This window comes from Anoplopoma fimbria, chromosome 6 (genome assembly GCF_027596085.1).
Source record: "Anoplopoma fimbria isolate UVic2021 breed Golden Eagle Sablefish chromosome 6, Afim_UVic_2022, whole genome shotgun sequence".
In the NCBI taxonomy this organism is placed as follows: domain Eukaryota; kingdom Metazoa; phylum Chordata; class Actinopteri; order Perciformes; family Anoplopomatidae; genus Anoplopoma; species Anoplopoma fimbria.
In genome coordinates, this window is record NC_072454.1 from 13,370,963 (window position 1) to 13,397,139 (window position 26,177).

Consider the following 26,177-nt stretch of genomic DNA (forward strand, 5'->3'; position numbering starts at 1 on the left):
TATATGGAAAGAAACTTTATTAGATCAAACTCCTGTAGACACTATAACAGCATTTTTAAGTTTTTGCAACAGCTGAGCAATAAAAAAGACTTACAAAATATTTTTTATGGCAAGCATCTTACCTGTAGACACATCATAAATATCATAACCCCCCCCCCCCCCCCATCCTAATACAGTTTACTTGATAGAATTACAGAGCAACCAGATTACAACTGACATTCACACTTACACACATTGCATACTTAGTATCTTAAAAACCAACCTTAATTTTAAATAAGTACTGTTCATTAATAAATATTAAGTATTTCATCAATGAGCGGGTGTACTGTTCTTTATCGAGAAAGATTTCATTAGTGATGTCTGTATGTATGTGCCCATGTAAGCAAGACATTTAGAGGTGAAGAATATAAAAATCTGAGTGACGACAACATAAAACACTTTATAAGACAAAACACAGAAATGTAAGTATTCTTTCCCGACACAATAAGGAAAGTCAAATGTATAAATATGATAGTTCTAAAGTGCATCTTTCAAAGACTTGTCGAATGAAAAGTCATCAGCGGTCCTATCTTTTTTTTTTTTTTTTTTTTTAAAAAGGCTGACAAACTAAAAAAAAGATATGTCTGAACGTGCAGCAGTTATATTTAGCAGAAAACTACCTACATACAAGCATTTTTGTAGTTTTGTTTTTATGGAATGGAAAAAGAGCTTGGTAACAGATAAAAAGGATAAACATCTTCACATTGTCAAGAAGTGATAATCAGTTCTTTGCCATTTCAGTCTACTCTTGTTTGTTCACACTTGGCTTTACAGAATATTTTATCTAAATTTTAAGCAAACTTGGCTGATTTAAAAAAAAAAAAAAAAAAAAAAAAAAAAAAAAAAGCACACAGTGGTGAATAAGTTCCGTCTCTCTGCACGGGTTGAATGATCTAGATCTTAGGCAGCTTAGGAGCACTGACGAGAGGGTTGGTCTCTTGCAGAAATCTCCGTCCGGCACCCTTGTAGTCGTAAGTGCAGCTGTGAGTCTCTGCGTAGCGGTGGGTGCCACAGAAGTTGTGACCACACCTGAAAGATGTAAATAAACAGATATTTTGGTACATATGCAAAGATCTAAAACAGTACTTATATATTTACATTATGTTTGCTTAAGAGGACCTCGCAGTCATCAGGCTTTTCTGCCCAGTATAAATGGAGAGTCACATTACTCACTAATAGCACAGCTTTCTTTGAATAAAAGCCTCCTTTGCTTTCATCTCTGTAGTTGTGTCAGTCCATTTGTAAAAAGAGCAACACGGTTTCTATTATATACTATTTGTAATGCATTTCATTTACAAGCACTAATATTGAGTAAATTGCATTACTCATTTAATCACAGAAGCATCAGTTAGTCTTTTGAACACAGTAGGGAGCGCTACGTTACGCACTGTTGCGTCAGATTCAGGGTGTACGCCTCGGACGAGCCCCGGGGGAGGGAAGCGATCTGGATTTATGTCGTGAGGAGAAACTTTGATAATGCTAATAACTTGTGGCAGAACAAGCGGTGAACAGAGATACATTTCACTGGAGGGTGGCAAGAGAACTCCCTCTCCTCTGTCCTGATTCTCCTGGAGAGACACGGTGAACCACCAGATCCTCCTCTCCACGTCTCAGGCTCTGCACTCTCCCTGCTTGCATCCTACCTGACAGGCCGATCCTACCAGGTGACATGGAGGGGGCCGTGTCAGAACCACGCACGCTGTCTACGGGGGTTCCACAAGGCTCAGTTCTGGGCCCCCTTCTCTTCTCGCTCTACACAACATGTCATTTCCTCCCGGTGACACCCAAGTGGAGGCACGCATTGCTGCGTGCTTGGCTGACATCTCGAAGTGGATGGCGACACACCACCTGAAGCTCAACCTGGACAAAACCGAGCTACTCTTCCTCCCGGGGAAGGGTTGCCCGCACCGAGACCTGTCCATCACCAATGATCTGACTGTGAGGAATCTGGGTGTGACCCTAATCAGCAAAATTGCATTGTGCAGATTCCTCCTCTACAACATCAGGAGGATTCGCCCCTTCCTCACTGAGGAGACGGCGCAGGTGCTCATCCAGGCTCTGGTCAGACTGCAACTCACTACTTTCGGCCATCAGACCCTGGAGCTTGTCCAGAAAGCTTCTGGTGTTCAATCGCCCCAGAAGTTCTCTCACACAACTGTTCTCTACACTGGCTCCCTGTAAGAGCTCGCATCCAGTTTAAGACTCTGGTGCTAAATTACAGGGCAGTGAAAGGACAGCTCCTTCCTATCTCCAGGCCTTGCCCTACACCCCTGCCCGACCACTTCGCTCTGCTGCCTCGGGCGATTGGTTTCCCCGTCGCTCAGAGGTCCCTGCGGCCGATCCACCCGGTCACAGCTTTTTTCTGTCCTGGCCCCTCAGTGGTGGAATGGACGTCAGGACAGCAGAGTCGCTGCCCATCTTTAGGCGCAGGCTGAAAACTCACCTCTTCAAGAAGTACTACCCTGAGCCTTCCTCGAGCACTTATTGCACTCGTATTAGTTGTTGCACTTACTGTATTTGTATCAGTTCGCTGCACTTATTGAATTTGTATTTGTTTACTGCACTTATCCTATTCGTAGTAGTTTGTAGCACTTACTATATTCGGATTAGTCTGTTGCAATTATTGTTTTCGTGTAACTCGCCTCTGCACTATACTTTTGCTCTGGCTTATGCTTTAAGATGCTTGTTTAAGAAAGGAGATGCACTTATGACTTCTGGTGACTAGTAGTTCTCTTGAATACCTATGTTGAATACACTTCCTGTAAGTCGCTTTGGATAAAATAAATGACTGTAATGTAATGTAATGTAATTTCACTGGAGGGGGTGGCGAAGAGAGAGACAAAATGGTGAAATGGTAAAAGATCACTTTCCTCTAAAACTGCTGCATTGTGGACAAGAATGAAGAATAGGGGGATATTCGATTTAGAGTCAGGCAGCAGAATGGGTGAAATTGCTGGAGGCACTTGTACCTGCACTCGTAGCTGGTGGCCAGGCCAGTCTTCTTGCCACAGAGGAAGCAATGCTTTGAGCTCTTCTTCTTGCTGCCTGTGGGAGCCTTGACTGGAGGTAGGTGGTATGTTGGAGTGCCTGAGAATAGAAGAAACATTTTTTATTTTATACTTTTCAGTAGCCGCGCAGTAAAGAAGTTTGTATTAATCTACACACAGCCCAATCATGTAGCTTGGCTCTCTTCTATAAATGATATAATTTCAAGTGCTGACGTCAGCACACGACAGAGATTTTAGAAACAACTTTTGCTTTAATATGTGCTTTCTTTACATTTTCATAAACGTCAAATATATTTAAGCTAGATCCATCACAGTAATCACAAAGCCATAAAAGGTTAGATCAACAAAGAATCACCGGAGAGAGAAAAATTGCACTTCTCTCTTTTCAGTGCTTTTTACCAGAGCAGCCGTTTTGCTTTAGCAGCGGTCAAAAGGGCAAAACACCTGCCGTGAAATCAAACACTGGAGTGTGGCCAGAAATGCAATGCGCTTTTAAGTCTCACTGCACATTTTTTAAAAACCGGTTACTGTTTTACTTTGTTTTGTCCAAGTTTCTTTATTATAATTTCAATGAGCACAAGGAGAGTGTTTTCATATATCATGCATTATGTCTGCTTTATGTTACTGGATACCCACAGGAATAAACGAATACCTCAAAAACAGTGTTCTCACAGTCATTTCTTTTTATCTGGGATTTCTTTGTTAGTTCTGAAAATACATTTCAAGCGTTGTTTATGACAAAGTGTGCATTTTAAAATATCTGTAGTCCATTAAACTAGATGTAAACAGTAGTTTCAGGACATTTTCAGGCTTTGCCATTTGAACCATTACCAAGTCCAAATTTTGGAAAATACGTCAGTAAACAAATAGTTAATATTCTAAGTCAAGGAACCCTGGTTCATGTCAGCGTGTGCCTGTGATAATCGTGTCTGTGGAAGCATGCGGCGTGGCAGGGTTTGTGAGCCGTGGGGATACAGGAACACGCAGATAAAACTGACAGCTCTGGAATGAAGGTACATGAAGCCCACTGTCAAGCAGCTGGGCGTGGGATTGGATTTTGATTTGTTTTATGCATTTTAATCTGCTGCCATACAGACAAACAAATATATTCAGACCCAAGCACATTTTCCACATGATCTTGTTATGTAGACCGAACCTGAATTTTATCAAATTGAATTAAGGGTTGTCCCAATCAAGTTTTTTTTTGCTCCCAATCCTAACCCGACTCATTTTATACTGAGGATCTGATCTGAAGTACAGAGCAGCGCTGTAGGAACATGATGTAACTCAAATAATCTCAGCTTGTTTTAATGTAGCACAATGAAATGTTTGTCAAAAGTGACGCAACAAAGCAAAAATACTGAAATGCCAACATACTGTGTGCATTCAGATTGTTATGACCAGACTGAGCATTTCTTTTCTTTTGCTTATCCTAGGTCTCAAAAACTACTTTTTGCATCCGCTGCTTACAACTGGTCTATTTATCCCTGCAGTGAAGCATCATGCATCATCACTGTGAGGACTTTTTATAAGACTAAAGTGGAATGTCCTGATCCAGGAAATCATGAATGATGTCAAATATAGACTCTCGGGGAAAAATAGTCTGATAGAGCTGATCTATTATCACAGTGGAGAGATGACTCACTTTTCAGAACAACCATAACAACATAGTCATAAGAATAACAGAGTTAACTTAAGTCTGACTGTCCTTGAATGGCCTCTTCAGAATCCAGACAAGAAACCCACTGAAAATATAGAGTTTACCCAGAATAAATAAAGCCATAATTACTGACAAGAGTGCCTCTAAAATGTATCTTTTGAGGACTATATTAATCTTTTTTGAATGACTCATGGAGGTGTGAACACCAGAGAGCTTTCTCAGCATCTCTGATCGATGGAATTTATTTAGAAAGCTCATTCAAATATCCAAATAATTTCTCTAGATATTATCTATATCTTTCACAAGTCCCAAGTATCAGAAGAAAATAGTAATACCATTGACGTATATTTATTATTTATAATTATTATTTATTTTTTCTCTGGGAATAGTCTAAGCATATTAGTGGTCGACATAAATAAGTGAGTGTGCTTGTGTGTAGGCCTGGTGCCTTATTTTGTTTGTGCTGCTTCTGCAGTTGAAGAAATAATGAATATTTAAAACCTTTGCAGTGCTTTGTTGTAGCGCTCACACACATGCATTGAAGGCTTTCACATAGCAGCATCCTCTATATGCCACTGCACCTCTCAAGAACTGCATCCCAGTTCAGAACCGTTTGGCTACAGTGCACTCTGGTACAACAGATGGCTGTAAAATCCACAACTCAAATGTGCAATCCCAAACACCACAATGCAACACTTTCTTTATATGCTAGGACTTTATATAAAAAAAGGGTGTTTGCGGAGGTTGCATTAACTGAATCATTTCTGTTATTGACTGCATTTTTTTTTAACAATGACACAAAAATCTGAAGGCTTTGGACCGTGTTGCCGTGCAGAATTTTTTCCTCCCAGTGAAGCCAGTGCATGCAGGATCTGGAAATCCCACGTTCAGAGAGTCTGGTATTAAAACTGCCTGAGAAGTCGTCAATTCGAGGCAAGTACAGAAAAAATAATAATTCATCTGCTTTGTGTTTGTTGACATAAAAAAATGAGGAAGTCATGGTTGGTGCCATCTCATTTATCAGTCCAAAACTCAAAATGGATTGGAAAAGGATAAATGTCATCAAACGGACACCTGTATTAACAGACATCCAAAGCTTCATTCAATGGAAGCTTTGGATGTTAAAGATGATACTCGGTAAAGCCCTGTAGTGGCTTGGTCAGATCATTTTGTTTGTTTTACATTTGTGTATGAACACTCAAGCTGATATTTTTTAATTGCACACACAGAAATGACAGCTAGCAGACCCGTGAGAAGATATTGACAATATATTGAATGAGAGATGCGGACTCATTATTAATTTGAAATAAAAGGGTAATAACCGACTGACAGAATTTTTAGAACTCAGTCCATCAAAACGATAGCCTACGAGAATGTCTAACACAACCACAGGATATTTGTGCGTCTTCCTTACCTATTCTCCCGAATGATGTCATGACTCCCCCGGCTGATGCCAGAGGGTTGGTGGCCTGAGAAAATAACAGCAACATGAAATATTCTTAGAGCAAATCAATAAAACAGTTGCAGTGCTTTTTCCTGACACACACACACACACACACACACACACACACACACACACACACACACACACACACACACACACACACACACACACACACACACACACACACAGACACACACACACAGACACACACACACACACACACACAGACACACACACACGTTCCAAGTTTATGCAGCAGGATAACTATTAGTTCCAAAAGATAAAAAAATATATAGATATTAGGAATAATGATAAAATGATTGGGTTTTGAGAGAACTGGTGGAGAAGGGTAGTTCATTTCAAGGTGGATTCTTATAGTTCAGCTGTTTTCCATCACGCATGACTGAAATGCTTACTTACTTACTTATTAAGAAGGAAGTGAATGATGTGTCATGCTGCAATACGACACATTTTGAAAAATATTAAATTCCGCTGGAATCCATTTCACATTGTATTTACTGAACCTTACGTACAGTATACCTCACCGTGTCACTTATGGGTTAATGTCTGATGAAGTCCAACTACAGCAGTTTAATAAACTAATTAAACTGAGAAGGAATGTTTGGGTGTTCTCTTTTTTATCATCATATTGTGTGTTTCACTCTAGGGCTAGAAGATACTATTATCATCCTATCTGGTGGCAAAACTCATATCATGATGTCATGACCAAAAATGATCTTCTCTGAATGGTTGATCAGTTGAATCTTGGAAACATTTGTCACAGCGTGACATGTCAAATACTTGACAGTATGAATTTTTTTTTAACTATTTGGTGAAATAAAATAAATAACAAAGCAATCTGAATCACTGTGATGAACCTGATTGAGGCAATTCAGTGAATGTCATATCAAGACATTGCCGTGACAATTAAAGCATAAATAATAAAAAATAAATAAATTATGAATTGGTGATTAAAAGCTTCTCCACAGATCCAATCTGGGCAACAAGCACTGACACCTGACTGCACTCACCATGTAGGAGGCTGCTGCTCGGTGCAACGGTGACATTTGTCTTATCAGGTCATCCTGAAGGAGCCTGTTAGATGGGATGGATGGCAGCCTGGAGCCAAGGCTGCCCGGTCCTGAGGCCGTGGCAGGGGGCAATGCAAATGTGAGTCCCAGACTCTCTCCAAGGCCATCCCTGCTGCTGCTGCTGCTGCTGGCTGGAGCCCTTTTGGAGAGAGATGCCAAGAGTTCAGAGTTGTTCAGGGTCCCAACCGGCTCCTTCCAGGCTTGGTTGGCCATCTTAGTGATGCCTCTTGCTTCCCTCTTGGTGATGAGCTCTGGCCTCTTGCCAGGTGACTCCACTTTAACACCACGAATGTTTAGCTGATGAGTTGACAAGGTGGTGGAGGGGTGAGGGGATGTGCTACCTGGCTTCACTTGTGCTGCAGATTGGGCTTGTAGGTTGGGCTGTAAACAGGAGATCATGGAATCAAAAGCCTGAGGCAGCGGTCTGGTAGAAGTTGATGGTGACGGGGAGACGGGCAATGGCGAGGGCGGGTCGATATGAAAAGGTGTGCCGAGCAGTGTCCCATCACCTCTGCTGGTGAGAGTATCACTTGTCCCAAGTGTCCAGGTACCGAGTGGGGATGGGGAGAGCGGCAACTGGTGCTGAGCCCCAACCTCGAGTGACCCACGACCTCCCTCTGGCTCGGTGGACACATCTAGATTCAGATGGTCCAACAGTTCCCCAAACAAAGCTCCAGGTTGAGCTGGCAACATCAGCCCAGGAGCTTCCTCTAACAAACTCAGCCCTACTGCCTCCCCTGCGGGCTCAGCTGGGTCAAAGGTTGCCTCAGGTGGACCTCTGATACACAGTGGAGGGAGCTGAGGGTACACACAGTCCCTCATCAACCTGGTGCTGCCAATGTCCAACCGGGACACTTTGGGAGGGGGCCGGATCTTTGCAAATGGTGGGCATGTCTCCCATGGCTCCTCCTCCTGAAGCATATAACAAGATGGCGATGAGAAAGATGGAGGGGGTCGTCTATGGACAGAAAAGTGGGCAGAGGATGCAGCAGCAGAGGGCAGGAAGGGGTCTATGGATTCGTGGTCCGCGATTGGAGGTAGTTGTACATTTGACTGCCAAGGCTGGTTTATATGGGAGAGAGAACGAAAGAGGCGATGGTGGTGTCGTGTGCTGGTAGGCACAGCGCAGGGATGTGGGTTGACAGGGGGGCGTGGTTTTACCTTTGCTGACTTCTTCGGCTGGAGGACACAGACAAAGACAGATTAAACCACCGCACACTCTTGGAATGTTCTGTACATTTTCTGTATTTTTCCATTCCATAAAATTATAAAAGCAAAGTGGTTATTTTATCACTTAGTATAAGCCTCTTCTATGTATTTAATAATAAAGCATTAAAAAAATATTTAAAGAGCCAGTACAGGTTAATGTATTGAAAGGCTCTATCATCTTAGAAACAGATGTAAATTAGTGTGTGGCGCAGTATATCTGCATTATGCAAAATGGTTGCAGGCTACCATTTTTAGTACATGATTATGACAAGCACGGTTCTATGTGGTGTAAATGTTAAACATAATTTGGTTTCCCTATTTTATTGATAAAGAATACAACCATGTAAAAAAACTGCTGGAAGAAAGGCGACAATTCCTGTTTTTCCACAAGATGCCTACGTTTAAAATGGTGTTAAATGAATGTGTAGAGGCCACTTCTGCACTCTCTGATAGGCAGTACAATTAATATGTTTCTGTAATCCCAGTCGCTTCCAACCTTCTTGTTTAGGTTCATGTCCTCCATCTTGGCTTTGAGTAGCTTCATTTTGTTCAGGGTGATGGAGTTCTCAAGGCTTTGCTGTGTAGCTGCAGAACACTCTGCATCCTCCTCCTCCTCCTCCTCCTCCTCCTCCTCCTCTGCGCACACGTTGTACACCGAGCCACCACTGGAAAATATGAGAGGCAAAAACACACTTCCTATTAGTGACCTACAAAGCTGTCCACAGTCTCTTCAGTGGCCCCTGCTCACTGAACCCAGCTGCCACAACTACCACTGATTAATCAATGTTAAGTACTCAACTCCACACTCGCTGTATAATTGGATAATTATACTAATTTGCTCCTCATTTGCGCTTCTTTTTTTAACCATTCTTAATACTCAGAACCTAATGCCTAAGCCTCTTTGTTTTTCTGATGTTACTGTATGTTAAACAATTACCAACACGAGCCAATCCCTGAACCAATTCCTTTTATGTGCATAGTTTTATTTGGACAGATAATATAATGATATAACTGTGCTTTAAAACAAGGACATTTTGACAATATCCTAACCTCATGGATTCAGACAGAGGGGTCAAGGTGCCATCTCCCCTGTCGACCACTCGGAAGAAGTTTAGCTGGTCATTTTCTCGATAGACCACGAACGTAACCTGCTTGTTGGACAGGCTTTTCTCCCAACCCTCCTCCTTTGTGCTCTCCAGCAGGTCAGAAACCTCTTTGATAGGATCATCCATGGTTACTAAAAAGAAAAAGAGAGGGATCTGTGGTTAAAACAGGAAAACCGCGCATTTAATTTCATTATGTGTTAGGGAATTTACTTTGAAAAACTAACTTTTGATAAAATGCAAAACTACTCATGTCCAGCGGTCATGCAAATGTACAGTTCTTTAGTCTTTTCCTTACCTCTCCTGGTGTTAATTGGGCCTCCTCTCATAGCCAAGACCAGCTTCAAAGTGCAGCCCTCTGCAATACTGCAAACATAAACAGACTGATGATAAATAAATGAGAATACTTAAAGAGTATTGTAATGCATTCCCCAGTGTATGTAAATGTAATGGGAGAGAAGGAAATAACATTAGGTTGCAAAATTTCCATTTAGGGTTAAATGCTTTATTTCTGAAGCAGAGGGGAGATGATCCAATATAAAGTTTACAGAACTCAAAGAGTCAGGATGATTTCCAGATGAACTTAAGTGCATGACTGGCAATTCCACTGGAACATTTGTTTATGATGAGCAGATGTCACATTGCCTACTTTACCTTTCTGATTCTACAACTTAAAAAGCATACTGCAGCGTGATAGGCAAGCCCAGCAAGATCTCACCAGAGGCTGTTCATGTGGAAAATTAAGTGACAAGCACCCATAACAATTCCACCATTTGTAGCCAGTAGAGCACTGGAGGGTGAGGTCTGAATCTCATAAACTGACAAGATTGGAGGGGTAAGCTCTCTAAAATATGAACAGTGTGTCAGTTTGCTCATACGCTTCTATAACTCTGGCTCATTTACAATATGTTGAACTGAATTAAGACTGAGTCACCGCCACAGCTGAAAGGCTTTTTAAAAGGTGCACACGTAAATGACTCTAAATGTACGCAGGCTGAATTCAAACATATTGCTAGTAATTTGTCTAACAAGCGTGTTGTCCGTGATTTTGCCTCTGTGTCAGTGCTCTGAAGGACAGAAAGGGTTGGCAGGAATAGATTTACCCATAGTCATGTAGACAGTGTTCATCGTCCAGCTCCAGATTGTTCCAGATAAGGTGTTGCTGGGCAACAGGGATACCTTTACAGACAGTCGGAGAGAGAATAGGAGACATAAAACAAGCAAAGTTGACAAGGACCTGTTCATATTTCATAGATTAAGTTCATAAATATGACAGGAAGGCAAGATAGGAATGCTGCCAACAGAAGCATCCATACCACACTAAAGATGATTCATGGCTGCCCCCTAAAGACAGAACTATGTAACAGCTGAAAAATGGCAAATGACAGAACAGAAGCATTGATAATTAAAATAGTGCACTTTTTTTCCTTTTACTTGTGCTGCAGTGTTACCTCACCATAAAGACAGGTTATCTTGCATATAAAACTGTGAAATACATGAGGTTGTCTAGACGACTATAGGTCTACATCGTATCTAATATTATTGTAAATTAGCCCAAAATAACAAGACTCCAGTTGAGGGATGAGAGGCTAAAGAACACACAGGCTTTATAGAGCCACTACTTGAAATGAGATGGAGTGTATTCATAGTCAGGAAGCTCTCTGTGCCCACATAGTGAACTTGCTGACCTGGCGCTGGAGGTGAGCCAGTGTTTGTGAGGGAGCGGTGCTCTTTTCATTGCAGAGCGGTTTTCTCCATAACAAACACACTTTGCTTGGATGACACACCTCCTCACACACAGAGCACAGAGAGACCTTTCTTGCCAAAACTGAAAACAGCAGCAATGAATGTAGATAAAAGGTCATCTTGATCTACAAAAAAAAAGCAACTTCAGAGGACAGCCAAGATCAAAAAGAATAAATGAGAACTAACGGATACTTAATTCAGATGAACTTGAAGTGTAACCAAGAGTTTTCTTCTCATCAGTTTACTTATCAGTTACATTAAGCATAAGCAGCACTGATCCTGCACGCCTACTGATGAAGTCGAAAGCACAAACAATATAAAACTTATACAGTTGTGCAAAACTGACTCCCCAGAGCAGTTATACAAAGAGCAACACACCTAAGGAGACAGAATATAAAATAATCAAACAAATGACTCCTCACATCCCAAGTCAATCAAATAATTGATACAGATTGCTGTCTCACTCAGTGCAATATCCTGACTTATAAAGTATGGACACTATTCCCTAACAGCAGAATCAAACATGTAAACAACACATTTGTGTGCTTTGTACCTTCCAGTCTCTGGATCTTTGCCTTGACTGAAATGACAGCCTCATAGGGCAACACACGCAGCTCAAAACAGGTCCCTGTCAGTGTCTCTATGAAGAGCTCCATAGTGTCATAGAAAGGGAGCTTATAGTGAAACGCTCCCACGCTGTCATCATTAAAGAAGGGTGGCTCCTTCCTGTCGGTCATCTTGGCAGATTGGGCGAGAGACTTCGGGTATATGGTTAAACGGGAGGGCTGGCCCAAGATGAAGGAGAGAGGGACAGGCACTGCTCTCTAGCCTCACGACCTTCACACATCATGCAGGACAACCACAGCTGTGAGTAGAAACAAAAACAAAAAGGTGTAATTATCATAACTTTTTGAAAAGTTTCATTAGTTTAAACATTCCCTGCTCCCCCAATCAAGTGTCTTAAACATACTGTATGTGATTCCCACAGGTCGAGAATGTATTTATGAAAGTCTGAGCTCTGAAATTGGTAATTTGCAAATCAGCTTAGTATTCACATAGCATTCAAATCCTAACCTCTGATAGCCAAGTTATTTTTGATGGCATGAATAAATGCACCCTTTTGTCAGACTTTTTCAATCAATCAATCTATGTATCAACTGCATTTTATGTGCAGACATAACTATTTTTTGGGTGGATGGAAATCTATTTGGGTGAATCACACAAATGTATATATGGGAAACGCTGCACGACTGTGAGGGATATTCACATAATGAATAACATAACAATTGAGAAATGCATCTGATGAGGTAGTTTTGTTGGTAACACAAACCGGATAGATCAGTTGTAAAAGACAAAAACGTGCTCATGCATGTTATAAAAAAAACTGTCAATGTGATTGAAACTGTGCACTTATTTTAGAACAAGGGGCATGCATCAGTGGCAGCAGACGTGTGCAAACTTCTCATAAAAAATGTAGTGCATCATTTAAGTCCCTGGCCAAAATTCAAGGGGATCAGGTGTGTTACATAAGCCCATCAGTGGTACGAAGTGTCCTGTGTCTGACCGCAGCCTCTGACAGATCACCTCTTGTGTCACTTGACTCAACATCAACATCAACAAAATGTTCACTGTGTGAGAGGCAGGTTAGTCCAATCATGCTTTCATTTGATGTCTAAAAAGAGGAGCAAAGCGGAGCACTACATCTGAAACGTTTTGTCATACAATCCACAACAACTTGGTTTATGTGTGCATGTCCACACATGACACTAAAAACCTGTGCAATACAAATACACTGTGCAATTATAGTTATAATAGTTTCCCCTACCAGTCTGTATGTATAATATATCAGTTATTGTGGATTCTTTACTGTTTTTATCTTGTTTTTCTTTTACTATGTGTCTTGTTTGCACTATAACCTATGCTGCTGTAATCCTGTACATTTCTAAGACTAATAAAGGATTATCTTATTTTATCTTATGTCCTTCTACAGTCAATTACAAGCACAAACGACAGACATATTTATGTTTAAATGTTTTCTCCTTGGAACCCAGAATGATAGATGAAGGCAATATATGATCTTGTCCCTTTGTGTTTTGTAGTTACAATTGACCACAAGCTGGAGCACATATTACACACAGACCCTTTAAACTGAGGTATTTCCACTTTACTGGTGCCTGACAGGAGCTCAAGTCACCACACTGACACACAGACAGGTGAATAGCACTGAAGATACACTGTCTCTCTGGTTGTGAGCACACAAGGCCTGGGGTGTTTCCACTCAGAGACGTCAGGGTCGTCAGCAGGCCGTTGTCTGGACCAAACACGCTTAAGCTGTCATGTTACAGGCGAGGCCGTTAACCAACGGTGATCGAACGCACCACCGCAGTGACGTCACACGCCAGGTCAGCCGAATCGAGATAAACTAGGTCACCGTTAGCGACGAACGTTAGCTGCCTAGCAACGGAGATGAATGGAGCTGGACCTCGGCTAAACACGTTACCAGCGGCTAACGTTAGCACAGAAAAGGTCACACAAGTGGGATTTATAACTCCCACAGTTTTAGCAATCCTGGTTAGAGTCGGTATTTTATTACTCAAACCTGCTTACCGGTGTCTTCTTCAATAACACCCGTCTATCCGACGCTGCTAATGTTAGCTTCCGTTGCCATGTTAGCCAACAACTTAAACAATGGCTACCTTTCTCTCCGTGGCTAGCTAGCAGGGTGCTAGGCTACATCGGTAGGCTTCGGTCCTCCGCAGTCCGGTGTGACGTTAGCTGTTGCCTTCCGACCGAAGCAGCACTTCATCCCTTAACCCTAAATACTAGACACGGAACAAGGTGGCCTGTCCACCGCTGTCGGTAGCCGTCGTCCGCTGGCTGGCGACATCACCGTACCTGTCAGGAGCCGATCAACGACACAGTTGTGATCTCATTTGATTGACAGACAGAGCAGCCAATAGGCGACGCGGAGGGTGCAGTGGGCGGGACAACACGTTGTCACGTTGTTTAAAGGGGGAATCATAGGCGGACACTTTCACATCCTCAGAAGTTTGTAACCAAATTGTCCGAAAATAAATATTTGTTTATTATCGGTATTTATCACAGGCTTGAAAAAAAATCATCAAATGTTTGGTTACACCATTAGTACAACTCGCTGTACATCATGGCCGCCAGTGATTAACATACTTTATCTTAACATTCAAGAAATGCAAAGTGAATGTTAAAACACTTATTATACACCATTAAAACATCTCTTTAAACAAAGTGGAACCGTTTCTAATATATCTTGTTTTCAAAATAGTTCTAATATTTAGCCCCATGCCAGCAAAAAGGTCTTGGTCCTATGTACACGGTATCTTCACCCTATGGCCCTACAAATTACGCATTTATAGTTTTTGAAGCTTTTACTTATCAACCTTCCCCACTGCTTAGGAGATTACCAGTGGGGTTTCTCTTTAAATGCTAATAAGCTTCAATTCACCCTTTTTTCTTTATTAATACTGACCTATGCAAAAACACAAAACCTCAATAATCCAAAAATTAGATGGAAATAGTGTAAATATTACAGATCTAAAGTTCCCTTTCTCCAGAAGGAGCTCCTTGCTCACATCAGACACTGATCAATATCTAAGTCTAGTCTAAGTCTAGACAGACACGACGCACACGAGGACATGGGGACTTGGAAATAATCACACTCATTTCAGATAGCATAAAATATGTCTTTTTAGTTATTAAAAATGAATTTCCTTTTTCCATCACAGCCAAAGTTAAGAAATTGCTGAATTTCTTATTAATAAAAACATTGTCAAATGCCTAAGACAGTAAGTAAACATATTGATTTCTCATAACCATGATATGGCACAAACCCAAAGACATGAAATCTCAACATGGAAAAGCAAAAGAATAGACATCTCCAAAACAAACAAAACAATTTACTGTTAATTTCTGCAGGCTTTGAGGCTAAGCATATGGTATGCTTTTAAAGTGCTAATATGTATAATAAAGATTAACAGTAAGTAATAACTGTTACATAATATGATCTGATACTGAGATGATTTTGGAAGTGCTGTCAGAAGATGTAATGGAATAATTTTCATTTGAAAATCTTTATCTGCCAAAAATAAGCCTCAGTATTTATAAGATTTCAAATGAATAAATACTTTATCAACAGTGTTTCCGATCTCCAATCTTTCAGCGATCCAAATAATTCAAAAAATGAATCCACAACAAATCTTGCTACTCAGAAACAACAGTTCAGTTCCCACCAAGAGCATTGAGTGGATCATCAAATATGTTGCTTGAATCCGCCGCTGTACTGGGCTCCTGAGAGAGTGGCGTTTTCTTCGATTTTTGGGGAGCCTTCTTGACTGTTTTTACTGTGCTTGAAAAGATGTCATCTTTAAAGAAGAAAGAAATGGACAAAATGTCTGGTTAAATATGCCGATTTAAAAAAGGTAGACCACAAAACAAAAACATGAATGGCTGCATTCTTACCCATGTCATCATGAAATATTGACTTGGTCTCTCCCTTTGTCTTGGACTTCTGTTTTGGTTTTAAAGTGTCCGTCAGGTCAGCAAAAATGTCTATGTTGTCATCGAACAAGCTGGCATCAAGTGTCTTCTCTTTGTGCTTCTTGTGAACTTTAGGCACGGTGGAAACTTCATCCTGAGAAAAGCAATTCAGAAGATGAAGAGAGACATGAAACATATTCTCATGATGACACAGATAACTTTGACAGTATTACCATCCATGTAAAATAAATATACCTGGAAGATGTCCTGCTTTGAAAAACTACTGCTGTTCTTGATTTCTTTACTACTTGTGGAGGTCGGAGTGGAGCTGTTGCTCACTCCAAAGATGTCCTCATCGTCGTCATCGTCCTCCAAAAAGGTTGTGGCCTTGGCTTTTTTTGTTGTTGACCTTGGTTTGACCTTTTGGAAAAGGTCTCCTGTGTTGGCATCAAAAATGGATGGGAGAGTACTTTTTTCGTTGTCTTTCTTCAATTCCGCCCCACTACTGGCCTGAGGTTGTGTAGTCTTGGTAGTTTGTCTGGTGGTGGGTGTGTTAGTGACGGAGGTGGCCCCAAACAGACCATCAGAGCCAAAAAGGTCCTCCTCATCAGAAGATGGAAGCACCTTGGTAATGCTGCCGTCTTTACTGGTGTCTTTCTTTCCAGTGTTTGTGGATACTGGCAGTGTCAGTACAGGCGGTTTAGGGGAGATTTCAGAGACAGATGATGGAGAAGGTGATGAGGCGGGCAGGGCAGCGGGTGCAGCCGAGTTAGGTAATGGCGGACTGTCGCGCGTCTGACTGGACTTTTCTGGTGTAGGTACGGCTAAACCAGACGGACTCGGATTTGGCCCAGGAACGTCTCCATCCACAGTCTGGTCTTTATCCTTTAAAGATCTTTGGGCCGCTTGCTGCCTCGCTGCTCTGGACTGGGGTCTCCTTTGTGAAGAACCTTTGGCACGACTCTGCATGACAGAATATTTGAGCTCATAATATCAAAATCCAACCAACGGAAAAGCAACTTAAAGACTTTTAGATAACAGATTTAATTCTCCAGGGATCAAAAACCCACCTTGTGCGTGCTCTCCAGTGTTGTAACCTGTACTGGGGTGTCAAAGTCTACCCCTCCCACGCGGTCCGCCTGGACTCCTAAAGGAGTAGTGGCAGGACTGGGGCTCAGGCTGGAGCTGGACACCCCTGAGGATGAACTAGGATCCATGCCAGGGAGTACACCCGGCGTTCTGGGAACAGCACCAGGGAGCAACGCAGCGGGGTTGATCATCAGATTGGCCTGAATATGACAAGATCAGACACAACAATACAATAATTTGTCAAGGCAAAAAAAAAAAAAAAGGCACAATGGACCCTTAACAGTAACCAAAGACCATTTAAAATGACTTTCCACCTAACTACACATTTACAACTGGTCTCTTTTCATAGTTTATCAGAGTGGTTCAAAGCAGAAGATCTTTCCAAGGAAAATGAAAAAAAAGGACTGTGGATAGAAAGGCAAGATCAAGATCCAGTAACAGCTTGTGAAACTGAAAGAAAGAGCAAATTCTTCCAGTTTAGCAAAATGAAATCAAAACAGATAATTATCTTTATTTTGGTAGTCATGCTGCTTTATCGTAGCCAAGGTTTTAAGTTGGAATATGAAAAAGCCCAAACAGAAGACACCTTGAAAGAGAAATTGCGTAAGAGAAAATAGAAAAAAGGATTTTCTCAGGAGGAATCTGAGTGAAATGTAAAGGAATGAAGACTTTTGATTCAATAAAAAAAAAAAAGAAAAAAAAATATTACTTGAAGTTTCCCAATCCTCGATGAGGAATCTTTAGGTTTTACAGGGCTTGGTGCAGGTTTCTGTGTGGTCAGATTACAGCAGTTTCAGAATTAAATCCATTGAAGGCATTTCTTGTTGTTCCTCTAGAAACAACACTTTGTGTCTATCACAACATATCAAAGAGCATCATAAAGAAAAAAACAGCTAATATAGGCAAAAATACTCACAGGTATACGTGTTTATTGCTTACAGAAAAAAAAAAACAGTCCATTATATTATTGGAGTATATGTTTACAGTAGACTCACCTGAATCTCAGATACAGATTCTGGACTTGCTAGTGGGGCTCTGTCATTAGGTTTACTGGGCTTCTCTGCTACTTTCTGAGAACAGAAATGAAAGAGAGAGATGGAATTTCTCCTGCTGATGTAATTGTTGTGGTTCAGTTCAAAGTTCAGTTCAGTTCAGTTCAATGGCTATCTACACAGCTGATGTCATATGCAATGTTAGGGCAGCAGGAATCCTGCATCATTTTAATCACTAGAAAAAGAATCAAACTGCTACCGGAGGAGGAGCTTTTGGCTTGATGGAGCTGAAGAGGTCATCCTCATCATCTTCTGAAAACAGACTTTGTGTTACTGGCTTCGTTGAGCTGAGCTTGGAGCTCTGAAAAGGAAACATAGTCATGTATCTTTACCATCTTATAAAATACATCAGCATCTGGTCTTTGTACATAAAAGGTATGTTATAATTCTTATGCTACTGCAAAGGAAATATAAAATGTACTAAACGAAACATTTTGACACAGTATGCAGTTGAGTTAAACATTACAAACAAAAACAGATAAAGAGATCTAATAAACTGACCGCAGCTTTCCCTGAAGTGGCAAACAGATCAACATCTGGGTCATTGTCCTTCTGCTGCGTCTGACTGAACAGCAGCTCCTCATCCTGGAACACACCTGTGCTTGTTGCTTGTGGTCGCTCCTCCGTAGGCTAAAAGTAAAAAGACACACATTTTATACCTTGACTGCATGTGAAACAGCACACCAATGCACCTGAAACATCTGTTCACACTATACTTAGGTTAACTGTATAATCATACAAACCTTTAGTGTGTTGATTGCTGTGGGTTTACTTGGTGTGATTATCGGCTCAGTCCAATCTGATTCATCTTCCTCCTCATCATCAAACAGACTAACAGCGTTTGTTTTCACTTTCTCTTCCTTCTTGACATTTGGTGGTGGGCCGTCCTTGGAGAGGAAGCTGTCATCATCGTCAACTTCATCCAACGGGCTCTTTGTTTGCTTGTTGGCAAGAACATTGATGCCTCCAAAAAGACTGACTGCTCCAGCAGGCTTCTTTTTACTCTCGCTGATCTCTGACGAGGGCGCTGATGGGAGCGCCTCAGGGGTCTCAGCCGCCGGCTTCTCCTGCTCTGAAGGCTTGTCCTGTGCTGCTGGCCTAGAAACTACAGCTTCCTCTGATTCCTCCAACGGGGAAGACGACTGAGAGGACACCGCCGGTGTCTGAAGAATACAGGTATTGTATATTAATTTAATCTCAGTGTGGGAGATAATGCAAATGATACGGTGCAAGCAAGATTTAAATATCACTGTTGTTGGGAAACTCATAGAGCCAACTTTTTCTAATTTGGTGTTTTCTGTTTAATTGAAGGATCTCATCTGTGTTCTAGGGAATGAGTTAATTATTTCACTCCTCAAGCCTGTTAAACCTTTTTAAAGCCCACTGGAGGCAAGTTACAAAAAATGTGAAGTACAAAAAAAAGAGTAAGTGCACTCACTTTGGCAGCTGAGTCTGCGGTGTTTGTGTTGACAGCAGGTTTGATGCCAGAGAGGGATCCTTTATCTTCATCATCATCACCCTCATCTTCAAACAAGAGAGCGACTCTCTGAGGTTTCTTCTGACTATGTGAAGAGAGACAGAATAAGAGGAGAGGTAAGAATACAATACAATACAATATATAAAAAAACAATTGTGAAAGCGATTTAATCCAATTTTAACAGTGAGCAGGTATGGTTTTGCGCTGTTAATCCATACACATGTACATACCTTGACCCTGTTGTTGGAGCAAACAGGTCATCGTCATCATCATTATCAAAGAGGCTGCTTTTGAGAGACACTTTGGCACTGGTGAGACTGGAGGGGGCACTGGTGCTGGGCTTCATCCCTCCTGTCTTTACCTCCGTCTTCCCTGCACTACTTATAGAACTCCCCCACTGGTCCTGTCATCAAAATGTTCAGGAAAATAATGTACCACATTGTATATTCATTAAATATTGGTATGCAGCAGTGAAATGAGTATGTGTTCTCGTACCTCATCATCACTGAAGAGGGAGCTGGACACAGTTTTACTGAGTTGCGGTGTGGAGGCTTTAGCTTGATTAGGTTTTGCTTTAGACTTAGCTGCAGATGCAAACAGATCCTGCAAGATGAAAAAACACATTATTGACAGCAAAAGCGTAAGCTAGTTCATTTTTGTCCAAGTGTGTTAAATATGAGTTTATTCTTCTCACCTCTTCCTCCTCATCAACAAATAATGACAAAGGAGCCTTGCTGGTTTTGCCCTGGCTTGTAGGCTCAGGCTTAGACTGGCTCTTAGGGATAACTGGGGATCCCTATGGAAGGCAAATACATATGAAGTGTAAATAAATGTATCATTACTGTTATCAATTTCTTTCCAGTGAAACTTGAGTTGGACCTGTGTGTCTTCATCATCAGAGAAGAGACCTCTCGTCTGGGGTTTCTTAGTCTGCTTGACAGCAGCCTTAGCAGCATCTGGAGCTGGCCCATTCTGTAATGCATTACATCAAGATGAACATTTAATATAAATAGTTTTCTAAATTATAACTTCCTTTTAAAAAAATATTAGGATTAGTCTTGAAATAAAATACTGCTACTGAGCAAAGAGATCTAACGCGTATCGACAAGAGTAAAGGCCAGCAGTACACTCAAACTAAATAAATGATGGCCTTTTTTCTCTCAGACTGCACTCGAAAATGGCACTCAGAGCAAACATCAAGATACTGACTGACTGTTAGACAGTATTCAGACCTCAACAGATTTCTCAGACTCTTCACTGGTAGACGGCTGACGTTTCTTCAGGCCCTCACTGAGCAAACTTTGAGTCCCGGGTCCAAACAAAGAGATGGCCCCTGCTGGCATCTAAACATAACAATGAATCATTAACATGGGAACTCTTCCACAGGCCACAGAAACACAATGTAGATCCACCAAACACAATATGTAATTCATTAAACTTTCATCATGTCATGTTTACCCTGTTCTTTACCTTTTTCTCAGGTTGTTTCACCTGCTCTTCCACTACCTCCGTCTTGCTCTGTGTTGGAGTTGGAGCACTGTACTTCTCACTGAATATGTCACCCTCCTCATCGTCTGCATCAAAAAGGTCAATAGCTTTCTTGGGCTTCTTGTGTCCAGCTGAGAAAAAGAGAGAAACACAACCAACACAGGAGGGTTTGAGGGTGAGGATCCCACCTGAACCTGGACTGTAGCACTGAAGTGCCCATCCTCTCATTCACTTACCAGAGTCGGACTTTAACAGGCTTTTACCGCTGAAGAAGTCATCATCCTCATCCTCCTCATCAAACAGCCCCCCTCCTCCTCCACCAACACGGGCTCCCGTAGGAACCTGTTTAGAGGCAGCATTGGTCTTAGGAACTGGAGTCCCATTCTCCTTGCTCTCCACTGAATCAGAGTCGTTCCTTGAACCGAACAGGCTGTTATCTGTGGAGAGAAAGTTGTTCGGTTGAGGACGATGAAGAGGACAAGAGCATGATATTAGCTGTTATACAAGTCAATGCTTCTACCTGGGAATATTGAAATGCCACCTGCTGGAATCTTCTTTGCAGATTTGTCAGATTCTTGAATGGAAAAAAAAAAGGTATGTGTCAATCTGCTAGTCCAGTTTTTTTCTATACGTTTGTACAGATCTTATGTACAAGTCTTTGTCTTGAAGAACTAAGGTCTTACCTGCACTTTGAGGTGTGCTCTTCATGCTTTCATTCAGCACCCTTTTTTCTTCTGACACAGGAGGTTTAGGAGCGTCAGAGAAAAGATCACCCTGAATGGCAAAATACAATACAGCATCAGTCCAGAGTTTATGGGACTGAATAACAGGGAGCTCTGCAAATCATATAGTTTAATATACCTCCTCATCGTCGTCAAACAGGCCTTTCCCTCCACTGAAGAGGCCACCTCTCCCTCCAAATGGGGAGAAGTCATCGTTATCCATCTCCGGTGGCTTAAACAGGTCATCACTGTCCTCTTCAGCTGCTGTTACAAAGTACATAAACAGTATTGATGAGCATACTGAGGAAGATTGGCCTGCTGTGTAAATAACTAATGCAAAATGAAACCAACAGTTTGAATTGTTCTGATGATGAATGAAAGTCCTACCCTGTGGCTTTGCAGGCTTTGGTTCTTTCCTGCTTTTACTTTTCTTCTTAGATGTCAATGCTTCAAAGACATGACATGGTAGATACACAAAACCATGAGCATGCACATGCAACAATGTCATTACTTAAATCTCAAAAACTATGATGCTGTGGTTTCCTTAAAATAAATGTGAAAAGTTGGGAGTAACAAAAGTGAGATGATGTACTGCCAGTTGGTTGAGAATGAATGTGACTTACATGCGCGATCTCCTTCTGGTTTGTTAACTGGTTCCCCTTTGATTCGGGCTGCCAGCTCGTCAGCAAAAGACGACGGGCCAGTGTTCTGAATGTGACATAAAAACAACCAGATATTCACCAGATTTCAGACTGAAATAACAACTAACCCATTCACAAAACATATCTCTTAAGTATTCAAGCAATGTTATAACAGGCATACCTTTGTGTCGTCATCATCATCATCCTCATCCCTGTCTGATTCTCCAAATATGTCAGAATCCTCATCTTCCTCCTCTTCATCATCCTCATAACTCATCATGGATGACTTCTAAGTGAGTGTAGGCAGATAATCCACATTATTGAGTTGTTCAGCATGAATGTAACCTTTGATGTGTTTTAGTAGGCAGGCAGCAAAGCTTACCTTCCTAATACTATTGTGACCTTCATCGTCCTCCTGATTAAAGTCATCATCTGAATGCTGTTGAGTAAATAAATGCATACATTGAGGTTTCATTTGCCTGTGCAATATGCAAAATTAGAAACCTGGAAAAATACTGTAAAAGAAAGGGAAAAAGTCTTACAACTGCGTCTTTGCCATCTTCGCTCTCAATTACACTGTCTCTGTCACTGTCAACTGACATTTCTGGAAAGAGAAGCATACAGATACATGAGGAAAAATAAACAGTAAAATATAGGCGCGCATGAAGAAGCTGCCATGAGAATACTACCATCACTGGAGAGGTCACCAAGTCCAACGTCCTCCTGTTCCATGAAGGCCTGGGAACCTATCAGATATGGAAGTGGTCTGTCCACATAAAGATCCTAAAAGACAAGGGCAAAAACAGACACACAGGATAAATAACATTCATGTAAAGATGCATTATCACATTCATTACTGGAGTAATTGCAGTAATCATAAATCACTGCTTCAAGCACGAGAACACACCTTGGGTTCCAGGATGGCCTCCACTCTGTCTGTGACCTCCTCATCCTCTGAATCAGAGTTTCCAGCTTTGATGTCCAGATGCTCGAAGGCTGACTCCAGCACTCTCAGACCATGATTTACTGCTTCCTGCATCTTAGGGATCAACTCTGCTTCTTTCTGCTCTCGAGTCTTCTCCTTTATATAAAAAAATAAAGAATTTCACAGGGCAATACAAAACTTGTGGATAATGTGGCCGTATTATCCCTGAAAAGCGCTATTCAGTATTATACTGGTTGTTCAGTGTTGTGCTCTATAACATCAAATGTTAAGAACAGGAAGGATGAATTATTTATACCTTTTCTGGCTGCTTCTCCAAAGCATCAGCCTTGGGAATAGTCTCTTCCACCTCTTCATCATACACTCTCTGTAACAGGACACAAAGTAAAAAGATGTTTTCTATTACCAGATATATTACCTTATCTGCACATTTTAGGTCCAAAAGTACACAAAAAAGTAGAGTGAATTGTCACGGTTATAGTATAACAAGCAAAACTGAAGTAGAACAAAAAGTTTAAATTATATACATTACATTTTCTATAAACTGTGTATTGGAAAGCATGAGAAAGTCGTTGAAGACAGAGTGCAAGCAGCTATCTGTGGCCTTGGTGTCACGGATCAGACTGTCCAACTGCTTTTCGATATCATGTGTCTTCGACAGCATTCTCTGGGAGAAGTCTTGGAGGAACAGGAAGAGCTGTGAAGAAAAAAATGAATGACAGTTGCAGAGCTCCTTTTCTTACACCAAAGCATAACAGCCATTTTACCATCTCCTCAACTACTCAGATTTCTGCAGGATTTGTCTGACTTTTTATGAATAGATGATGATGATGAATTACTTGGCCATTTTGTAAGCTGGGAACAAAGCTTCTGACTTACCCCTGAGTCAGCTGCCAAGGACCAGTTGGCACTGCTCTGCCGCATCTCTTCAAGAGTCCAGGGTCTCTCCCAAACATGAGCATCTTTCCCCAGGTGTTCACTCCTGTTTGGGCCATTTGCTATTCCCTCCGGCAACCCGCTCATCTGAAATCAGATCAGTCTATTAAAAATTCAGAAGGGCTTTTAAACATCTGTCATTAATAAATTATTACAGTGAAAACTCCACTTAGAAATAAATTATTATTCTTTTTGTATAACAACATGGTTCACATATCCTTTTTATTATAATATGTGTATAGTCTATGATTAGAACACAATCTCTGCCTGATGTAAACAGCTTAGAGACAGTTTGAATATAAAATCTTGTTGGGAGGAAATAACATTTATATCAACTTTAAATGGCAACAACAAGCGGTCTTCTGCATATCTGAAAGAATGTGGCTCAAGCCCAAGATAAACTGGAGTGATGATATCATCTAGAAATAAGTAATGGAGATGCCCAATAGTCAATGAAGATTAGAACAACCCCCTTTACACTGTTGCAGCACAGATAATGATATCACTGGGATATGGGAACAATTTCTTATAGATGCCGTTCATTAAGTTCCTCCAAAAAACTTAGGAAACACTATGCAAACATCTAAATACTGTTCAAAATAAACCTAGATTAAAAAGGAATCCAAAACTTGATTTTATGTATTTAGCTCTAACATAACAAGTCCAATAGTTTACAGAGAAAGTAAGGTCTGTGACAGGACTGTGGCATTCCTCCAGAGAGAGGCCAAATAAATAGTAGAAAGTGCTTCCCTCTGGTCAAATAAATCATACATAATGACTCCAACCAACTAAACAACCAGTTAAAGGTTTAACCCCCCCCACTGTAACACATCCCAATGTGGTAGTATGTGTGATGTGTTCCTGTTATTACTGCGTATAGCATTGGAAGAGTCTGATTCAATGTGACTAGAACAACACCAAAGACTGATGACACAATACATTCACAGTACTGATGCCCTGGTTTCCTGCTCATTGGAGGTCTCTGTTTCAATGTGACGGTGTTGACTTTGGGTTAAAGAGTCCCTGAATGCCCCTCAATAAACGACACATCAGCTGACTCGTAGTTGTAGTTTTTGCTGCTACACTTCCGATACAACAACCTAACCTTCTGCGTTGGCAGTGAAAATAAGGTTACAAAACATGTTGCGTCAATGAAGTGTCTCAGTGTTATTTCCCTCCCACAGGATTTCACATTGAAACAGACTTGTGAAAGGGAAAGCGGGGACTGTTTGGCTAGCAGCTAGTCAAACTTAGCTAGCTTAGCTGCAGCTGTTCCAGGCGACACAGAGTAACATATCTCCCCCCAATGTGAGCGCTCCTGTGCTTACCTTGACTCACTCTGCTCAAACTGCTGTCCACGACGGCGAACTGTGCTCAGAAACGACGTAAAAAAAATAATAAGATCGATTGTGCTAAATTTGGCCTTTCCCTCATTGGTCTTCTGACAGGTCAGCCATGTTCTGTCTGCAGACAGTCACCTGACTACCGTCGCCTAGCAACCCATTGAAAGTGGGGCGGAGTGGAACGAACCAAGAAGCAAAGAGAATTCAAACTGCTCGGCTGTGGAACCGAGAAATCAAACAGGCCTTTGACTTTCACTCATACCCACGTAGAGCCGTCTGAAACAAATCATTTGAACATTGAGTTTTTATGTGTAGGGCTGGGGAGAACCTAGTGGTTGTGTGTTGCTACAACGTCCTCAAAAGTACGTTTTTAAATCACTAACTTCCTCACTCCTCCATGGCGTCGCTGCTGCCGTTGGGCCAGGTTGAGTCTGGCCCTGCCCCCACTGGGATCTGCGTTCGAGTCGCGGGAACGCGCACAGCGTGAACTATCAGACGTTGAAATAAAGTCTCCGCCATAAATACAAATTAAACAATTATGATATTCAATTGAAATGGTGAAAACGAACTTAATAGGTGGATGCATTATTTGTCTTATATGTTGTTGTTTTTTTTACCTGTCAAAATCTAACTCATACATTGTATCTAAATGTACTTAATTATCTCATAAATAA

General features: G+C 41.3%; 2 protein-coding genes across 5 annotated transcripts; both read right to left on the minus strand.

Annotated features, from left to right (window-relative positions):
* On the minus strand, positions 1-14,234 carry zfand4 (zinc finger, AN1-type domain 4). The gene is made up of 10 exons (XM_054600224.1): positions 13,997-14,234; positions 11,854-12,165; positions 10,658-10,733; positions 9,853-9,920; positions 9,502-9,688; positions 8,948-9,116; positions 7,183-8,421; positions 6,122-6,176; positions 3,009-3,126; positions 1-1,068 (listed from the first exon to the last, which is right to left on the minus strand). Exons 2-10 carry the CDS (start codon positions 12,035-12,037, stop codon positions 933-935), a joined length of 2,232 nt encoding a protein of 743 aa, XP_054456199.1. The 5' UTR covers positions 12,038-12,165; positions 13,997-14,234; the 3' UTR covers positions 1-932.
* A 764-nt stretch (positions 14,235-14,998) lies between these two features.
* Positions 14,999-25,772, minus strand: washc2c (WASH complex subunit 2C). Of its 4 annotated transcripts, none has more exons than XM_054600159.1 (31): positions 25,499-25,772; positions 24,104-24,247; positions 23,757-23,921; positions 23,523-23,591; positions 23,189-23,362; positions 22,971-23,064; positions 22,824-22,885; positions 22,664-22,720; positions 22,463-22,570; positions 22,264-22,348; positions 22,028-22,087; positions 21,780-21,904; positions 21,602-21,692; positions 21,439-21,492; positions 21,155-21,355; positions 20,901-21,049; positions 20,663-20,773; positions 20,310-20,402; positions 20,125-20,226; positions 19,926-20,033; positions 19,661-19,833; positions 19,392-19,515; positions 18,697-19,116; positions 18,455-18,583; positions 18,153-18,254; positions 17,897-17,971; positions 17,611-17,670; positions 16,883-17,101; positions 16,068-16,775; positions 15,795-15,966; positions 14,999-15,697 (listed from the first exon to the last, which is right to left on the minus strand). In XM_054600159.1, exons 2-31 carry the CDS (start codon positions 24,245-24,247, stop codon positions 15,555-15,557), a joined length of 4,377 nt encoding a protein of 1,458 aa, XP_054456134.1. In that variant the 5' UTR covers positions 25,499-25,772; the 3' UTR covers positions 14,999-15,554. The 4 variants fall into 4 exon arrangements, with proteins under 4 accessions (XP_054456134.1, XP_054456135.1, XP_054456133.1 ...); XM_054600160.1 differs by having other exon boundaries at positions 21,780-21,901; positions 25,489-25,772; XM_054600158.1 differs by having other exon boundaries at positions 25,489-25,772.
* Positions 25,773-26,177: the final 405 nt, after the last annotated feature.